We start from the raw sequence: 19,526 nt of genomic DNA, 5'->3' as shown, positions 1-19,526 counted from the left end.
ACACCTGATAATGTATGCACACTTTCCAATAACAAATACCTTACGTAAGCAACGAGTCAGTTTTATTACTTAAAGATCTTTCCCCTGTATTTTTGGGGAGGGGGTTATTTTATATCCAAAGGCATAGTTATTGGGTCTTTCAACTATGATGAACAAAATGGCTATCTAAATGTTTATTGGACGATTTTGGCAGAAATGGAGCTGGGTAGGGGGGCCTAATCGCCCTAAAAAAAAAAAAAAAAATTAAAATTCCATATTTTTGCAGATAAGAGCTTCAAACTTCAATAGCTATGTTCCCTAATATGCTGAATCGGATGGTATGATTTCCTTTAAAATTCTTTGAATTTTAGGGTATTTGAATTTTATTTCACCCCTTTTTCGATAATTAGGCAAATTTCCTCAGGGGCGTAGGTTGTAGCCCCAGGGCTGGGTAGCACGAAACAGAACGATTTTAATATATACAGAATCAGCATAATAAGTTGATTCTTTTGTTATATACTTATGGGTATCAAAATTCCGTATTTCTAAAGTTTTGTTACTATTGAACCGCGTTGCAAATTGCTTACAGTTCGTTACCACGAACTGTTTTATCATTAAATAAATAAGTGAGCCTAGTTAATTGCAAAATTGGAAAAATGTGCTTTAGTTCCTGAATCAGTGTCGGATGAATATTTTTTCTCATTGGGCAGTTTTTTTAATCAGATTTGTCAACTTTTGGTTATAATCTGCTATGTTTCACTCTTTGCTAGGTTACAGCTAGTGCTGTAACCAAAATAATCCCGGGTTAAATCAGAGCTGACTCATATGTTATATACAAATAGAAATATATTCATCATCGATGTTGCCTCAGTAGTGTCTACTTCATTGTATAATACAAATAGAATGTATTATACAATGAATACTATTAAATAATTAAATTAATAATTAATAATTAATTAAATACTATTAATAAATAATACATATTAAAGAGAATGTGTTTGATCACTGCAAGGGCAAGACGACATGAAAAACTTAACGAATTTGACTCGACATACAATATGTCTAATTAAAGTCCAATAGCAGTCAATTTGTGAACCATTTTTTGGACAGTATGATTTCAGCGCAAAATTTTATAGTATGTTGTTTTTGGAATGATGGATCTTTAATTGCCATGAACTAAAATATAACAGATTCAGAGGCAAGGATGTCATGCATAATAAGTACTCATGCAAGGTAATCAATATGTTTTTCACCTTTTATTATGTTTGGCATAAACTGTTGATAATAAGCTCTCATGATAAAGCTCTCAAATATGGAGGCTATGCAAAATAGCTTTTTAGAAAGTTTCGAACCGTTCGAGTATTTCAGAGGTTTTTTCGCTATCATTTCAGTCCGTGCTAAGTTTCTTGTTTAAAAATACAGTATGATAGAAATGGGACTTCCATAATGAGAAACCTTGAAACCACTGAAAAAGAAATGTCAGACTTGGTAATTTCGGTGGTTTGATTACAGTCAAGTTTACATCCCTTTTCTGGCGGTATTTTTTCAATATGCTTATGCAAATAAATTTGGTTGGTCATTTAAAGCCAACTGGAATTTACCTATATGAGCTAAGAAGGCTAACAAATCAGGTTGTCGTGTTATATATTGTTATCAAAACTTCTATTTCTTTGAGTGTTGGCTCCAATTGACCCCGACTGCTCTTTAATTACTAACACTAAGATGGTATGAGACCCATTGGTAGAAATGCTTGCATTAGAGGCAGTCGTTTGGGAGGTTTATTTTCTATATATGGTTATTTTCGCTTGCTTTCATATTGTCTGTATATTGTTTCATTATTATGATTCCTCGTAGTCCAGATTACGTTTCTCATCTTTCAGCTAAATATAACTGTGGATGATTATTTTTCGGCCCTTGATTAGTTTAAATCCAAAGGAATCTGAACATTTAATATTTTCAAGAACCAACAATTATTATCCATGGACATATAAAATTTGTTCTTATAGGAACCTAATTAAATGTACGAATCCGGTCTGAATTTAGGTTCGGTGTAGGCTGAATATTCAACATATAGTCATCATATTGAAGCCTGACGTCACAATCATATTAGTGTTTTATTTTATCTACTGGGGGCTTCTGCTTGAGATATTTTAGGTGATGAACAAAATATATCCCTTAGTGTTTTTCATTTTAAAAAGACTTTGCACATATATTGTACTAAATATACTAGTTTTAGTTTTTATGAGACTTCAACAACTAGGACTACTGATCTTGTAGGTATGTGTTTAGAGTTAAGTGTCATGTCTTCGATTTGTCATTATGTTAAATCTTTATTTTTCTCTCCCTCTTTCTTTTGTATATACCTCTTTCTCTCTCCACCCTCCCTTTCTCTCTCTCTCTCTCTCTCTCTCTCTCTCTCTCTCTCTCTCTCTCTCTCTCTCTCTCTCTCTCTCTCTCTCTCTCTCTCTCTCTCTCTCTCTCTCTCTCTCTCTCTCTCTCTCTCTCTCTCTCTCTCTCTCTCTCTCTCTCTCTCTCTCTCTTTCTGCTTTCCTTCATTTTTTTTTTGCTTTAGGTTCCATTAATCCCTTGTTGGTCCTTTGAGAATTGGTAGAAATTCGTATAAATACCATGTATATTATATAAAATTATTCTAACAATAATGCAACAAAACTTTTTGCTTGTAACAGCTAACAGCAGCAGCAACACCAAATTATTTGATAGCCTTTCCATTTTAACCATAAAAGCCACCATAGCCTCCATAGCCACCGTAGCCTCCATATCCTCCAAGGCCATATCCACCGTATCCGTAATATGGATAGCCGAAGCCATATCCTCCATAAAATCTGCCTTTCTCGTCTCTCTTTTGATTGTTTCCTAAATGGAAATAAAAATATTCAGTTTGAATATGGTTACTTTACAAGCACGGAAGAGAAGCCGGAAAAGTTGTCATTTCTCTTGTCGTTTTCTAGAAAGCTTTACCATAGGAGGTTGTTTATTTCTTGGCTCTACAAACATTTTCTTGAAGTTTTAAAAGTACTCCCAACTAACACACTTTCTAAGAAAATTTAAAATGCTTTTACAATATATTCCACCCCCCCTCCCCCCCACTTGTATAAATTGTGAAGGGAGAGGATTTCTACTATTTTATATTTTTCAAATATTCCCCGATAATTTGTCCCTAAATTGGAAAGATTCTGAATTCCTTTTCGTAAGTGCCTAGCACGTGAAATAGCTAGGTATACTCAGCCGAGAAACAAAAAACTGATGATACAAGGAGCAACTGATTTCTACTGCAATTACATAAAAAAACTTGTTTTTTTAACTGAAAGTAAGGAGCGACATTAAAACTTAAAACGAACAGAAATTACTCCGCATATGAAATGAGTTGTCCCCTCCGCAATCCCTCGCTCTTTACGCTAAAGCTTTTAATTGTTTTAAAAAGCAGAATTGTGGCAAAGAGTCAAACTTTAGCGTAAAGACCGAGGGATTGCGGAGGGGACAACTCATTTCATATACGGAGTAATTTCTGTTTGTTTTAAGTTCTAATGTCGCTCCTTACTTTCAGTTAAAAAACTAGGTTTTTTATATAATTTCTGAACGTTTTTGAATTAATGCATGTTTGATTTTGGCTCTCCACATATAAATTATTAAAATGAAATTTGTATATTTATTCTTTTTTTGGCTAAATGGCTTTCTCTTAGTTTTGATCAGTAGATTTTGAGAAATAAGGGATGGGGAAGGAGGCCTAGTTGCCATGCAATTTTTTTCGGTTACGTAAAAAGGCAACTATAAATTTTAATTTTTAACGAATTTTTTTATTAGTAAAAAATATACGTAACTTAAGAATTAACTTACGTAACAAACTTTTATATTCTTTAATTTTTATTATGTATATGAGGGGGTTTGTACCCTCGTTAATACCTTGTTCTTTACACTAGAATTTTGAGAAGAAGGAGAAGAACTAGAAGGAGCTTGAAAATTTCGCTACAGGGTTCTCTGATACGCTGAATGCGATGGTGTGATTTTCGTTAAGATTCTATGACTTTTAGGGGATGTTGTCCCCTATTTTCTAAAATAAGGCAATTTTTTCAGGCTCGTAACTCTTGATGACAAAGACTATTTTTGATGAAACTTATATATTTAAAATCAGCATGAAAAATCTGATTCTTTTTATGTATATTTTAGCCTCAAAATTCCGTTTTTTAGAGTTTTGTTTACTATTGAGCCGGGTCGCTCCTTACTACAGTTCGTTACCACGAACTGTTTGATTTAAGCTATTTCAAAAACATAGTTAATTACCGTTTGGAGTGTTTAAACTAAAGCTTATAGAGGCGACGTAGACATGTTAAGGAAGAAATGAGTTGAAATAATACATGTAAAATTAAAACCATGGGGACATCTTCGGAGTAAATATACAAGTAAGAATAACAGCGCTAGAACCTTAAAGTCCAAACTAACGGTGCGGATCTCTTTTTCGTGGCCCTTCAGCCGGTTTATTGGGATTGGAGATTTTTGGGGTGGGAGAGGGCTGATTTAAGACAGTTTCTCAATGTAAATACATATACTTTAAACACAAGCTACTGCTCAGGTCGGTTCCATATTTTGTGAAGACAGTTAAATATAACCACAAAACAAGTTTTCAATGACAGAAAATTTTAAAAATATGGGTTCTAAATTATTAATTATAATACGACTGGAACTTGAAAAAAACTGTGGCCTCAATTTTGCTAACTTGAGCAAAATTAATCATCTTAAATGACAATAGAGAGAGACATTAAAATTTAAACACAAAGTAAAGCTTTTTCGTCTCATTAATAAGTAAAATACATTTGAGTGTACATGAACTCAGTGTACCCTTACCGCAGTAGCATTCTTTATAAATGTGCACAGGTTCAGCTTTAAGGGGGGAGGGTATTTTTTGTATAGATATGTCGAAATCTCAAAAGCTTATTCTATCAGTAAATGTTCATTAGTTTTGGTTGATGACATATTTCATTCGAATAACCCTAGGTGATTTCTCCATTCTCGCCTGAGTTCTTGGATTTTTTTTTACTATGCTGAATAAAATGGCTATTTCAAAATTTTGATCGTATGACTTTGGGAAAAAATGAGCATGGGAGGAGGCCTAGATGCCCTCCAATATTTGGTCACTTTAAGAGAGCGCTAGAACTATACATTTCCGTTAAAATGAACCCCCTTGCAACATTCTAGGACTACTCGGCCGATACGATCACCTCTTGGGGACAAAACAAATAAAAAAACAAAATTCCACACTTTAGCAGATATGAGCTTAAAACTTCTACAGTAGGGTTTTCTGACTTGCTAAACTGATGGTGTGATTTTCCTTAAGATTTTATGATTTTTTTGGAATGTTTTCCCCTTTTTTTTTAAAAATAAGGCAAATTTTCTCAGGCTCTTAACTTTTAATGGGTAAAACTAAACCTGAGAAAATTTATACATGAAAAATCAGCATTAAATTTTATTCTTTACATGTATATATTGGTATCAAAGCTCCGTTTTTTGGAGATTCGGTTACTATTGAACCGGGTCGCTCCTTACTACAATTCGTCACCACGAACTGTTTGATCCATCTGGAATATTAAGCAGTTCAAATTAGTTAAATGAAGCTTTAAAATCAGTACGAGAAATATTTTTCTGCAACAATAAGGTAGATATCATCCTGAACCACCGTTATAAAGGCGAAATTGAAATTTAGCGACGTAATAAATTTCCTCTTTTTACCCCATGCCCCTTTTTACCCTTCTCTGAAAATCAATGGAGAAGAACACAATTCTCACACATTTTGTGTTAACGAACTGTAAGTAAGAAACGACTGGGCTCAATAGTAACAGAAACTCTAAAGAACAGACTTTGATACCAATAGATATATGAAAAGATTTTGTTATTAATGCTGATTTTAAATTTATAAGTTTCATCAGGTTTAGTCCTGATCGTCAGAAATTACGAGCCTGAGAAAATTTCTCTTATTATCAACAAAAGGGGAAAATGTCCCCTAAGTAATGTCCCCCTAATGTCCCCTAAAAGCTTTAATATTGCTTCTTACTTTTGGTTAAAAAATTCATTGTTTTTTTATTTAATAGAGTTAAAAATTATTTGTTTAGGTATCTCTGAATTTCTGGCCTACACCATGACCCACCAATATCAAACACAATTATACATTACTAAACGCAAGTTCAAAAGAAATCAAAAGGGATAGTTCAAAAAGTTCAAAAGGGATAAAGAAACAGTTGACAGGTATAAAGTGTATTTTTATGTTTGGAAATCAGCATAAAAACCCGATTTTCTTATGTCTATATTGTTATCAAAATTCTATTTTCTAGAGTATTGGTTTCTATCGGGCCGGGCTGCTCCTTGATTATAGTTCGTCACCGTCAACTATTTAAATAAGGAATAGAACGCACACACATACAATACACAATCACACAAACAGTCTTTAAAATTCGAATTGGAAATTTGTTTATTTGAAATTAAAATTTGGAAAGTTGTCAACAATTTGGCAATTTCTAATGATGATAAATCGCCAATAACAAAAACTCGTGCTACAATTTACACCCCCTTTCGACTTAAGAAAATCTTGTTTGGGCTTCGAGGATGTCGCAAACAGTTAATTATATCTTAGTAAGGTTTATTATTATCAGTACCTTTGCAGGTTCTTTTTTGTCTGTCGAATGATTTGTAAATGAAAACTGAGGCAGTTAAATGTTAGGTGACAATTTCTTTTACAGGAAAATTCAGAAGTTTATCAAGATCTTAGATTATTGATCATGGCTATTCGAGAATCAGGTATCTACAGCCCGTGTTCATTGGTTATGTAACGGATTCCTTACTTTCATCAGAGCCCTGTCTTCTTTCTGCAAAATCATCAAATTGTAATGTTCCAAAGGCTTCTGCCTCTCTTGGTCTGGCAGTGGTAAAACTGACTAGACACATGAAGAGGACACAAATAACCTGAAAAGGAGTAATTTAATTATCTAATTCATTATTTTTAACATTCATCTTTTGTTTAAAATTACACAATATGATACCAATTCAGGCGAAAATTCACTGCAAAGTTAATATAGGTAATTTTAGGACGGTAGTGAATAGATTTGTTAATCTGAAATAGTTTTTATATCATACAAATATATTTTTCAAATTCATGGCTGTAGAGCATGCGTAACAGTTAGAGACCATCAATTTTACCAAATATTAAATAAAAAAACAAGTTTTTTTAACTGAAAGTAAGGAGCGACATTAAAACTTAAAACGACCAGAAATTACTTCGTATATGAAAGAGGCTGCTTCCTCATCAACGCCCCGCTCTTTACGCTAAAGTTTGACTCTTTCTCTCAATTCTTCTTTTTAAAACAGTAAAAAACTTTAGCGTAAAGAGCCGGGCGTTGATGAGGAAGCAGCCTCTTTCATATACGAAGTGACTTCTGGTCGTTTTAAGTTTTTAATGTCGCTCCTTACTTTCAGTTAAAAAAACTTGTTTTTCTTATTTAATTTCTGAACGTTTTTGAATCAATGCATGTTTGATATTGGCTCTCCGCAGAGGAATAATTAAAACGAAATTTGCATTTTTTTTTTTTTTTTTGGCTAAATGGCTTTCTCATAATTTTGATCGAATGATTTTGAGAAAAAAAGAGCGGGGGAGGAATTCTAGTTGCCCTCCGATTTTTTGGTTAATTAAAAATGCAACTAGAACTTTTAATTTTTTACGAATATTTTTATTAGTAAAAGATTTACGTAACTTATAAATTAGCTTACGTAAAAAACTTTTGTATTCTCATATTTTTATTACATATATGAGGGGGTTTGCCCCATTGTCAGATCCTCGCTCTTTACACTAAAGCTTAAATTTTGTCCCACTTCCTTAAGAATGACCCCAGAATCACAAAAGTCGTAGAATAAATAGTTGAAATTACTAAAAATACTTTAGCGTAAAGAGCGAGGTATTAGGAGGAGGTGAGCCCCTCAAATGGGTAATAATTTCTGTTTGTTTTAAGTTTTAATGCTGTTCTTTACTTCCAGCTGAAAGAACTTTTTCATATTTATTTTTTCGTTTTTTTTTTTAAATAATGCTAGTAGATCCTGCGCGCCCTTCATGGAGATTTTCTTCCACCATGACAAATTATTGATGGAAAGTTCCCCCAGCATATCCCCCTCTTCTCAACCCCTCCCACCAACCAAAAAAATCCTCCTGAAAACGCCTGTACACTTCCCAATAACCATTACTATATGTAAGCACTGGTCAAAGTTTGTAACTTGTTGCCCCTCCCACGGGGACTGTGGGGGAGTAAGTCGTCCCCAAAGACATAGTTATAAGGTTTTTCGACTACGTTGAATAAAATGGCTGTCTCAGAATTTTGATCCGTTGACTTTGGTAAAATAATTAGCGTCGGAAGGGGCCTAGGTGCCCTCCAATTTTTTGGATCACTTTAAATGGCACTAGAACTCTTTATTTCAGTTAGAATGAGCGCTCTCGCAACATTTTAGGACAACTGGGTCTATACGATCACCCCTGAGGAAAAAAAAAAAAAAAAAAAAAAAAAAAATAAACACGCATCCGTGATGTGCCTTCTGGCAAAAAATACAAAATTCCACATTTTTGTAGATAAGAGCTTGAAACTTCTACAGTAAGGTTCTCTGATACGTTGAATCTGATTGTGTGATTTTCGTTAAGATTCTATAACTTTTAGGGGGCATTCCCCCCTATTTCCTAAAATATCCCAAATTTTCTCAGGCTCATAACTTTTGATGGGTAAGATTAAACTTGATGAAACTTATATATTTAAAATCAGCATTAAAATGCAATTCTTTTGATGTAGGTATTGGTATCAAACTTCCATTTTTTAGAGTTTTTTTTGTTCGTTACCACGAACTGTTTGATGAAGTCCTGGTAGGGAGCTGACACCACTTTGTATAGCGGATTGTAACAAGGGACTTAACTTTGTAATCGATACTTTATAAGCAGTTAGTTTGATTAGATAAGCGGTTTGATTTCTCATAAACTGTTCATATATTTAGAGAAAATATTTGGCTAAAGAGAAATAAGACCTTCAAAAAGTAAAAATATATGTAATATTTCCAGAGGGTTTTTGCTTGATAACATTTTCATCGTGTTCTGGTCAATAATTACTGTGGCAAGTGCCAAAACAATCGAGCTGAGCAAGTTTTTTAAAGCAAGGACTCGGGTGGCTTAAAAGAAGCATAGAACTATAAATCATTAATTTAAGAAACTAATTTCAAAACACAAGTTTTCCAAAGAAGAGTAAAGAGTTTCATCAAGCCATGAATAAGTAAAAATAAGGTCAATAATCTTCCTAACGTAATACTACTGTAAATCACTATTAATAAATAAATGAAACTCTAAACGAACAGATGTTACAATAAATAGCCAAATCAAACTTAAAACAAAAATTAACATTAACAGGGTTGGTAGAACAATTGCCTTCTCAAGACCAAAACAAAATTGGCGCTTTACTGAATAAACAAAAAACAAAACAACCACAACAACAAAATAACCCTGGATTGTCAGTTTGGTTGACATGTACTGACATTTATTCCCTAAAGGTTTTAATACTTTTATATTTATGAAGGTAAGAAAGGTGAAAAAATGTCAAATGTATTTAGTTTGTATTTTGATTTACCTTTTATTATCACAAAACTACATGTCACAAAATTTAAATTTGTAACAGCAAACAGGTCAGCATATGTCTTTAGCAGCTGTTGGCTTATTAATCAAGACTTGCAAGGAAGGATTGTCTAGGAAATCGAAAGTCTCGTTGAACCTAAGAAATTACATCCTAGTTTTGAAACATATTCAGGACCGTATCCAAATTTTTTTTTTTTTGGGGGGGGGGGGGGTTTAAGAATTTGTTTTTTAAAGCGTTTCATAAATTGTTCATATTCATTTTAGTTACTTTTTTAGTCGGATAAACATTAAGAGGGGGGGGGTATAACCCCTCCCCCATGGATACGGTCTTCAACATACTTCATAAGATGTCTCTACAGGAGATACACTCAATAAAAGCTGGTATGGCCAATATATACGAGCCATCATGGAATATGAGACAGTGAACTTGCAATTTTGTAGGAAACACTATATTTTATGTACAATTAAATAAAAAAAACTAATTTTTTTAGCTGCAAGTAAGGAGCGACATTAAAACTTAAAACGAACAGAAATTACTCCGTATATGAAATGGGTTGTCCCCTCCGCAATCCCTCGCTCTTTACGCTAAAGCTTTTAATATTTTTTTTAAAGTAGAATTGTGGCAAAGAGTCAAACTACTCTTAAATTCTCGTGCCACTCAGAAAGAGTCATAAAACTTTAAATTCTCGTGCCACTCAGTAGTTTCATCAGAAAAAAATAATTATTTCTTTTAATTAAATAAATTATAAGAACGCTTACCATTGATGCCAAAACCTTCATTTTACAATTTTGAGTTCTGTTTCTCCCCACTGCACAATTTTAATCTAATATCTTCTCGCAAATTTTCAATCGTTTTATCAGCTGATGATAGCCTTTGCATAATCTTCAATCAAGGTCTTTTAAAATAGCTGCAGCAGAATCTTAAATCAAAACAATTTCTTTTTCTCTTATAATTGTGATTGAAGCAATTGCAGCAAAATAACAAAGATCAGCCAATGTTGATTGCTTTAACCGCAATTATAAGAGAAAAAGAAATTGTTTTGATTTAAGATTCTGCTGAAGCTATTTTAAAAGACCTTGATTGAAGACTATGCAAAGGCTATCATCAGCTGATATAAGGATTGAAAATTTGCGAGAAGATATCAGATTAAAATTGTGCAGTGGGGAGAAACAGAACTTAAAACTGTAAAATGAAGGTTTTGGCATCAATGGTAAGCGTTCTTATAATTTATTTAATTAAAAGAAATAATTATTTTTTCTGATGAAACTACTGAGTGGCAGGAGAATTTAAAGTCTTCTTCTTATGGGGAATGTTGCCCAACGTGCTCTTCCTTAATTTTCCATTCTTTACTATAAACGTTAGTATTTTCCTTCAACCTTCGAAAAACAGCAAATCAAACATCAAAGCATTTGAAATCGAGTAAAAATTATTTTAATGGACAAAAGGATTTTTTCTCTTTAGTTTTACTTAAAATACAAAACTAAATTTTGTTTCCAATTTTGTTTGCATTTTGTTGGAAATCAGTTGTTTAAAGTTCTTTTTTTTTTCAGTACTAAGCCCAACCTATTATAACTAAATAGAAGGCTACCAAATTTGCCCCTCTCCGCTCCACTCCCACACAAGTAAACAATCTTTTAATTCAAATTTTATTTTTACAGCAGAACACTTTTCAAAAAAGAGCTTGTTTAGTGAATCTAAGGTATTATTATGCAAATATTCAGCTTATCAAGTGGTATTCCCGCGATCAAACAGGAACTTTCACCCCCATCAGCTTCTAAGTTGTAGGGCTGATCATGGATCAACCGAATAATATGCTCCTCCTTATGCAAGGATATCATAAGTTAAATATATGATCCTTTGATGGTTGTTATCTCATCCAAGTAAAGAATCTGTTAAAATATTGAACTAGAAAGCTTTTTTAGGCTCCAGGTAATCCCCCCTACCCATCTACAAAAGACTATACTGGCTAACATCCTAACAAACTATCCAAAACCATTTTTTTATTCCCTAACTACACTTTTTTGGTTTTCAGATTTGTTTAGAACCAAGTCATTTTTATTTTGCTTAAAATGATACTGCCTGGTAACGCATTTCATGTGCTTAAATTTATTAACATCATCTTATTCAACCAAATTCCCAAGCATTTGGAGGTCATTAACGACTGGTAAAAATTTCTTTGCAGTATTGCACATATAATATACTGTTCTTACAAAATTGCAACTTCCATTGTCTCATATTCCACGATGGAGTTTCTTCACTCGTTTAGAGTTTCATTTATTTATTAATAGTGATTTACAGTAGTATTACGTTAGGAAGATTATTAACTTTATTTTTACTCATTCATGGCTTAATGAAAATCTTTACTTTTCTTTGAAAAACTTGTGTTTTGGAATTAGTTTCTTAAATTGATAATTTATAGTTCTATGCTTCTTTTAAGCCACCAGAGTCCTTGCTTTCAAAAACTTGCTGAACTCGATTGTTTTCACACTTGCCACAGTAATTTTTGACCCGAACAAGATGAAAATATTATCAAGCAGAAACCCTCTGGAAATATTACATACATTTTTACTTTTTGAAGGTCTTATTTCTCTTTAGCCAAATATTTTCTCTAAATATATGAATAGTTTATGAGAAATCAAACAGCTTATCAAATAAAACTAACTGGTTATAAAGTATCGATTACAAAGTTAAGTCCCTTGTTACAATTAGTTATACAAAGTGATGTCAGCTCCTTACTAGGACTTCATATTTGGTAAAATTGATAGTCTCTAACTGTTGAGCATGCTCTACAGCCATAAATTCGAAAATTATATTTGTAAGATATAAAAATTATTTCAGATTAACAAATCTATTCACTAGCGTCCTAAAATTACCTACATTAACTTTGCAGTGAATTATCGCCTGAATTTGTATCATATTGTGTAATTTTAAGCAAAAGATGAATGTTAAAAATAATAAATTAGATAATTAAATTACTCCTTTTCAGGTTATTTGCGTCCTCTTCATGTGTCTAGTCAGTTTTACCACTGCCAGACCAAGAGAGGCAGAAGGCTTTGGAACATTACGATTTGATAATTTTGCAGAAAGAAGACAGGGCTCTGATGAAAGTAAGGAATCCGTTACATAACCAATGAACACGGGCTGTAGATACCTGATTCTCGAATAGCCATGATCAATAGTCTAAGATCTTGATAAACTTCTGAATTTTCCTGTAAACGAAATTGTCACCTAATATTTAACTGCCTCAGTTTTCATTTACAAATCATTCGACAGACAAAAAAGAACCTGCAAAGGTACTGATAATAATAAACCTTACTAAGATATAATTAACTGTTTGTGACATCCTCAAAGCCCAAACAAGATTTTCTGAAGTCGAAAGGGGGTGTAAATTGTAGCACGAGTTTTTGTTATTGGTGATTTATCATCATTAGAAATTGCCAAATTGTTGACAACTTTCCAAATTTTAATTTCCAATAAACAAATTTCCAATTCAAATTTTAAAGACTGTTTGTGTCATTGTGCACTGTATGTGTTTGCGTTCTATTCCTTATTTAAATAGTTGACGGTGACGAACTATAATCAAGAAGCAGCCCGGCCCAATAGTAACCAATACTCTAGAAAATAGAATTTTGATAACAATACAGACATAAGAAAATTGAGTTTTTATGCTGATTTCCAAATATAAAAGATACACTTTATATCTGTCAACTGTTTCTTTATCCCTCAAAATGGTGAATTTTAATCATCAAAATTTAAAAAGTTGACGAAAAAAGCCTTGTTTCTAAAAAAGGAGGAAGTTCCCCCAGATTATCAGAAGATATAAGTTAAAATCAGACTTTTAGATTCAGCGTATCTGAAAACCTTGCGTCAAAGGTTTCAGACTTCTATCTGCAAAAATAATGAACTTTTTATTTTTTCCCAGAAAATAGAACGAGGATGAGTTTTAATTTATTTCAATATCTAATATTGAATAATCTAATATCCAATTTCCCATTTTCAGAGAAATTAAAGCTAGACATCGGCGGATTCGTTTCTAAAAGCTACTTAGTCTATAATACCACTCTCTTTACTTGAATTCTTTTGAACTTGCGTTTAGTAATCTATAATTGTGTTTGGTAGAGGTGGATCATGGTGTAGGCCGGAAATTCAGAGATACCTAAACAAATAATTTTTAACTCTATTAAATAAAAAAACAATGAATTTTTTAACCAAGAGTAAGAAGCAATATTAAAGCTTTTAGGGGACATTAGGGGGACATTTCCCCCTTTTTTTGATAATAAGAGAAATTTTCTCGGGTTCGTAGCTTCTGACGATCAGGACTAAGCTTGATGAAACTTATGTATTTAAAATCAGTATTAATAACCAATTCTTTTCATAAATCTATTGGTATCAAAGTCTGTTCTTTAGAGTTTCTGTTACTATTGAGCCAAGTCGCATCTTACTTACAGTTCGTTAACACAAAATGTGTGAGAATTGTGTTCTTCTCCATGGATTTTCAGAGAAGGGTAAAAAGGGGCACGGGGTAAAAAGAGGAAATTTAGTATGTCGCTAAATTTTAATTTCACCTTTATAACGGTGGTTCAGGATGATACCTACCTTATTGTTGCAAAAAAATATTTCCGTATTGATTTTAAAGCTTTATTTAACTAAACTGAATTGCTTAATATTCCAGTTGGATCAAACAGTTCGTGGTGACGAATTGTAGTAAGGAGCGATCCGGTTCAATAGTAACCGAATCTCCAAAAAATGGAGCTTTGATACCAATATATACATGTAAAGAATAAAATTTTAATGCTGATTTTTCATGTATAAGTTTTCTCAGGTTTAGTTTCACTCATTAAAAGTTAAGAGCCTGAGAAAATTTGCCTTATTTTAAAAAAAGGGGAAAACATTCCAAAATAATCATAAAATATTAAGGAAAATCACACCATCAGTTTAGCAAATCAGAGAACCCTACTGTAGAAGTTTTAAGCTCATGTCTGCTAAAGTGTGGAATTTTGTTTTTTTATTTGTTTTGTCCCCAAGGGGTGATTGTATCGGCCAAGTAGTCCTAGAATGTTGTATGGGGGTTCATTTTAACGAAAATGAATAGTTCTAGCGCTCTCTTAAAGTGACCAAATATTGGAGGGCATTTAGGCCTCCTCCCATGCTCATTTTTTCCCAAAGTCATACGATCAAAATTTTGAAATAGCCATTTTATTCAGCATAGTAAAAAAAAAAATCCAAGAACTCAGGCGAGAATGGAGAAATCACCTAGGGTTATTCGAATGAAATATGTCATTAACCAAAACTAATGAACATTTAGCAATAGAATAAGCTTTTGAGATTTCGACATATCTATACAAAAAATACCCTCCCCCCTTAAAGCTGAACCTTTGCACATTTATAAAGAATGCTACTGCGGTAAGGGTACACTGATTTCATGTACACTCAAATGTATTTTACTTATTAATGAGACGAAAAAGCTTTACTTTGTGTTTAAATTTTAATGTCTCTCTCTATTGTCATTTAAGAAGACTAGTTTTGCTCAAGTTAGCAAAATTGAGGCCACAGTTTTTTTCAAGTTCCAGTCGTGTTATATTTAATAATTTGGAACCCATATTTTTAAAATTTTCTGTTTTGTGGTTATATTTGTTTTGTGGTTATTTTTAACTGTCTTCACAAAATATGGAACCGACCTGAGCAGTAGCTTGTGTTTAAAGTATATGTATTTACATTGAGAAACTGTCTTAAATCAGCCCTCTCCCACCCCAAAAATCTCCAATCCCAATAAACCGGCTGAAGGGCCACGAAAAGGAGATCCGCACCGCTAGTTTGGACTTTAAGGTTCTAGCGCTGTCATTCTTACTTATATATTTACTCCGAAGATGTCCCCATGGTTTTAATTTTACGTGTATTATCTCAACTCATTTCTTTCTTAACATGTCTACATGGCTGCTATAAGCTTTAGTTTAAACACTCCAAACGGTATTTAACTATGTTTTTGAAATAGCTTAAATTACAGTAGAAATCAGTTGCCCTTATATCATCAGTTTTTTGTTTCTCGGCTGAGTATACCTAGCTATTTCACGTGCTAGGCACTTACGAAAAGGAATTTAGAATCCTTCCAATTTAGGGACAAATTATCAGGGAATATTTGAAAAAATAGTAGAAAGCCTCTCTCTTCACAATTTAAACAAGTGGGAGGGGGTAGAATATATTGTAAAAGTATTTTAAATTTTCTTAGAAAGAGCGTTAGTTGGGAGTAATTTTAAAACTTCAAGAAAATGTTTGTAGAGCCAAGAAATAAACAACCTCCAATGGTAAAGCTTTCTAGAAAACGACAAGAGAAATGACAACTTTTGCGGCTTCTCTTCGGTGCTTGTAAAGTAACCATATTCAAACTGAATATTTTTATTTCCATTTAGGAAACAATCAAAAGAGAGACGAGAAAGGCAGATTTTATGGAGGATATGGCTTCGGCTATCCATATTACGGATACGGTGGATATGGCCTTGGAGGATATGGAGGCTATGGTGGCTATGGAGGCTATGGAGGCTATGGTGGCTTTTATGGTTAAAATGGAAAGGCTATCAAATAATTTGGTGTTGCTGCTGCTGTTAGCTGTTACAAGGAAAAAGTTTTGTTGCATTATTGTTAGAATAATTTTATATAATATACATAGTATTTATACGAATTTCTACCAATTCTCAAAGGACCAACAAGGGATTACTACTACTACTACTAATAACGCACTGCAGCCAAGCCGCCTGAGGCCAACACAGCTACGCACGCTCCTCCTCCAACCTAATCTATTTAAAGCCTCCCTCTTTACACCCTCCCAGGAAGTTCCCATTTCCTTTAAATCTTTATTTATGACATCCTCCCAACCCAGACAAGGACGACCTGCTTTCCGTGTAGCCCCAGACGGTTGGCCAAAGAGGACAATCTTCGGTAATCTGTCATCCTTCATCCGTAGAACGTGGCCTAGCCATCTCAACCTTTCTTTCATTATAGCCCCAGAAAGTGAGATTGAACCACACTTTTCGTACAACCTACTGGTTGAAATACGGTCAGTCAGCCGGGTACCCAGAACAAGTCGTAGGCAATTTCTCTGGAAAACATCTAGTAAATTTTCATCCGCTTTTCGGAGTGTTCTTCCTCCCGATTTGATTCCATGGTCTCCAATTGCCTTTCCTGTGCTCCTTAAGACGAAGTCCATCAAAATGATCCATATAAAGGGGGATAGAACACAACCCTGCTTAACTCCTGATCTAATAGAAAACCAGTTGCTAACCTCATTTCCTACCTTAACGGCAGCAGTATTATTCTCGTACATAGCGCAAATCACTTTAATGTATTTTTCAGGTATACCATATAACGACAAGACCTTTGTTAACGCTGTTCTATCAACAGAATCGAAAGCTTGCTCATAATCGATAAAACTGAGGACCAAAGGTGTTTGACAACGAAGGGACTTCTCAGTTATTAATCTAAGAGTGAAAACATGGTCAACACATCCTCCACCTTTTCTAAAACCTCAACAAGGGATTAATTGAACCAAAAGCAAAAAAAATGGAAAGAAAGCAGAGAGAGAGAGAGAGAGGGGGGTGGAGAGAGAAAGAGATATATACAAAAGAGAGAGGGAGAGAAAAATAAAGATTTAACATAATGACAAATCGAAGACATGACACTTAACTGTAAACACATACCTACAAGATCAGCAGTCCTAGTTGTTGAAGTCTCATAAAAACTAAAACTCGTATATTTAGTACAATATATGTGCAAAGTCTTTTTAAAATGAACAACACCAAGGGATATATTTTGGTTCATCACCTAAAATATCTCAAGCAGAAGCCCCCAGTAGATAAAATAAAACACTAATATGATTGTGAAGTCACGCTTCAATATGATGACTATATGTTGAATATTCAGCCTACACCGAACCTAAGTTCAGAACTGATTTGTACATTTAATTAGGCTCCTATAAGAACAAATTTTATATGTCCATGGATAATTATTGTTGATTCTTAAAAATATTAAAAGTTGAGATTCCTTTGGATTTAAACTAATCAAGGGCCGAAAACTAATCATCCATAGTTATATTTAGCTGAAAGATAAGAAACGTAATATGGACTACGAGGAACCATAATAATGAAACAATTAACTAATACAGACAATATGAAAGCAAGCGAAAATAACCACATATTGAAAATAAACATCCCAAACGACTACCTCTAATGCAAGCATTTCTACCAATGGGTCTCATACCATCTTATTGTTAGTAATTAAAGAGCAGCCGGGGCCAATTGAAGCCGAAACTCTAATAATTTTGTTAATACCAAAATATATCAAGACAACCCTTTTATAGCCCTCTTATCTTATATACGTAGCGTTCAGTCAGTTTTAAATGACCAACCAAATATAATAGCATAAGCATAGTGGAAAAATAGCATAAGCATAGCCACAAAAGGGATGTAAATTCGACTGTAATCAAACTACCGAAATTACCAAGTCTAACTATTCTTTTTCAGTGGTTTCAAGGTTTTCCAGCAGGGAAGTCCCATTTCTATCATGTTGTTTTGTCTAACAACAAACATAGCAAAGACTAGAATGATGGGGATAAAGATTTTTGAAATACTCGAACCGTTCAAAACTTTCTAAAAAGCTATTTTTCTTGGCCTCCCGATTTCCAAGCTCGAAAACAACTTCAATGTAAATTTTTCTTAGTATGAAAACAAACAAAACAAAATGACGGTTTATTATCAACAGTTTATTCCAAGCGTGATCAAAGCTTGGAAAATGTAGTGATTACATTGTATGAGTACTGTATATGCATAACATCCTAATTTCTTAATCTATTATATTCTAGTACATGGCAATTAATGATCCAGAATTCCAAGTAGAACCTACTAACAAAATTTTACGAAGTAATCATACTATCAAAAGAATCTTTTCTTCGTTTGCGGTTTTAATGTTGCTTCTTACTTTCAGTTAAAAACAACTTGTTTCTTATTTAATAAACGATAGTCGCAATTTTTTTTGTTTATTTATTATCATCAAAATTTCCTTTTTTAGAATTGTGACTACTATTATGACAAGTCTTACATTAGTTACAAATTCGTTACCACGAATTGTTTAATACCTTAGAGGGTGGTTTCAGAAACGAAAAAAAATTTGATATTCATACAGGATAAGTAGAGACGTAAGACTTAACTAAATACTGATTTTAATTTTTAGAACCATAGAAAATGCATGATGATGGCCCATGAAAAACAGATTTACTGTAATTAAGGGTAAGACTGCAAACTCAAGAGGGGATGAAGAGGAGATAACTGAATTTTCAAAAAAATAAGTTTTGAAAAAAATATATACAATGACATAGATTTTTATTTAATAATGAATCAGTATTACTCCTTTTTATTATCTCTCCTTATTATCTCCTTTTTCTTCTTTAATTGCAAATGAATGTGATGTCATTTACAAAAATTGATTGTGAAAATAAATTCTCGTGAATTTTTTGAAAGAATTTTGATGTTGGGCAAATAAGGCCGAATAAAAAAAGGGCCATTGGAGTCATTATTGTCTAAATAATTCCCATAAGGAGTTAATCCCCCAGTTTGAGAACCAGAAAAAAATTGTTAATTAGTCTGTGAATTGTTGTTGTAATAATACTGATTCTATGGCTGTAAAATTTGCTATGTTTAGCGTCTTCATCTCCTCTTGAGTTTGCAGTCTTACCCTTATATACTGGAAATCTGTTTTTCATGGGCCGTTCTCATATTTTTTCTATGGTTCTGAAAATTAGTTTCAGTATTTAGTTGTCTTACGTCTCTTACTGTTCTGTATGAATATCAACTTCTTTTTTTTGTTGCTTAAACCACCCTCTAAGGTATTAAACAATTCGTG

At 33.2% G+C, this 19,526-nt stretch overlaps 2 protein-coding genes across 2 annotated transcripts; one reads left to right on the top strand and one right to left on the bottom strand.

Annotated features, from left to right (window-relative positions):
- Positions 1-2,593: 2,593 nt before the first annotated feature.
- LOC136031628 (protein suex-1-like) lies at positions 2,594-10,515 on the bottom strand. The gene is made up of 3 exons (XM_065711267.1): positions 10,397-10,515; positions 6,828-6,948; positions 2,594-2,853 (listed from the first exon to the last, which is right to left on the bottom strand). Exons 1-3 carry the CDS (start codon positions 10,415-10,417, stop codon positions 2,711-2,713), a joined length of 285 nt encoding a protein of 94 aa, XP_065567339.1. The 5' UTR covers positions 10,418-10,515; the 3' UTR covers positions 2,594-2,710.
- A 197-nt stretch (positions 10,516-10,712) lies between these two features.
- LOC136031627 (keratin-associated protein 19-2-like) lies at positions 10,713-16,314 on the top strand. The gene is made up of 3 exons (XM_065711266.1): positions 10,713-10,848; positions 12,625-12,745; positions 16,046-16,314. The coding sequence occupies exons 1-3, from the start codon at positions 10,828-10,830 to the stop codon at positions 16,195-16,197; spliced, it is 294 nt and encodes a 97-aa protein (XP_065567338.1). The 5' UTR covers positions 10,713-10,827; the 3' UTR covers positions 16,198-16,314.
- The last annotated feature ends 3,212 nt before the right edge of the window (positions 16,315-19,526 follow it).

The sequence above is a fragment of the Artemia franciscana genome, chromosome 10, assembly GCF_032884065.1.
Source record: "Artemia franciscana chromosome 10, ASM3288406v1, whole genome shotgun sequence".
In the NCBI taxonomy this organism is placed as follows: Eukaryota; Metazoa; Arthropoda; class Branchiopoda; order Anostraca; family Artemiidae; genus Artemia; species Artemia franciscana.
This window is presented reverse-complemented; position numbering and strand designations above follow the sequence as displayed.

Coding starts and splice junctions, on each gene's coding strand:
- LOC136031627 (XM_065711266.1), top strand. CDS start 10,828: ATGAAGGTTTTGGCATCAATG. Junction 10,849..12,624: donor TGAAGGTTTTGGCATCAATG/GTAAGCGTTCTT, acceptor ACTCCTTTTCAG/GTTATTTGCGTCCTCTTCAT. Junction 12,746..16,045: donor AAGACAGGGCTCTGATGAAA/GTAAGGAATCCG, acceptor ATTTCCATTTAG/GAAACAATCAAAAGAGAGAC.
- LOC136031628 (XM_065711267.1), bottom strand. CDS start 10,417: ATGAAGGTTTTGGCATCAATG. Junction 6,949..10,396: donor TGAAGGTTTTGGCATCAATG/GTAAGCGTTCTT, acceptor ACTCCTTTTCAG/GTTATTTGTGTCCTCTTCAT. Junction 2,854..6,827: donor AAGACAGGGCTCTGATGAAA/GTAAGGAATCCG, acceptor ATTTCCATTTAG/GAAACAATCAAAAGAGAGAC.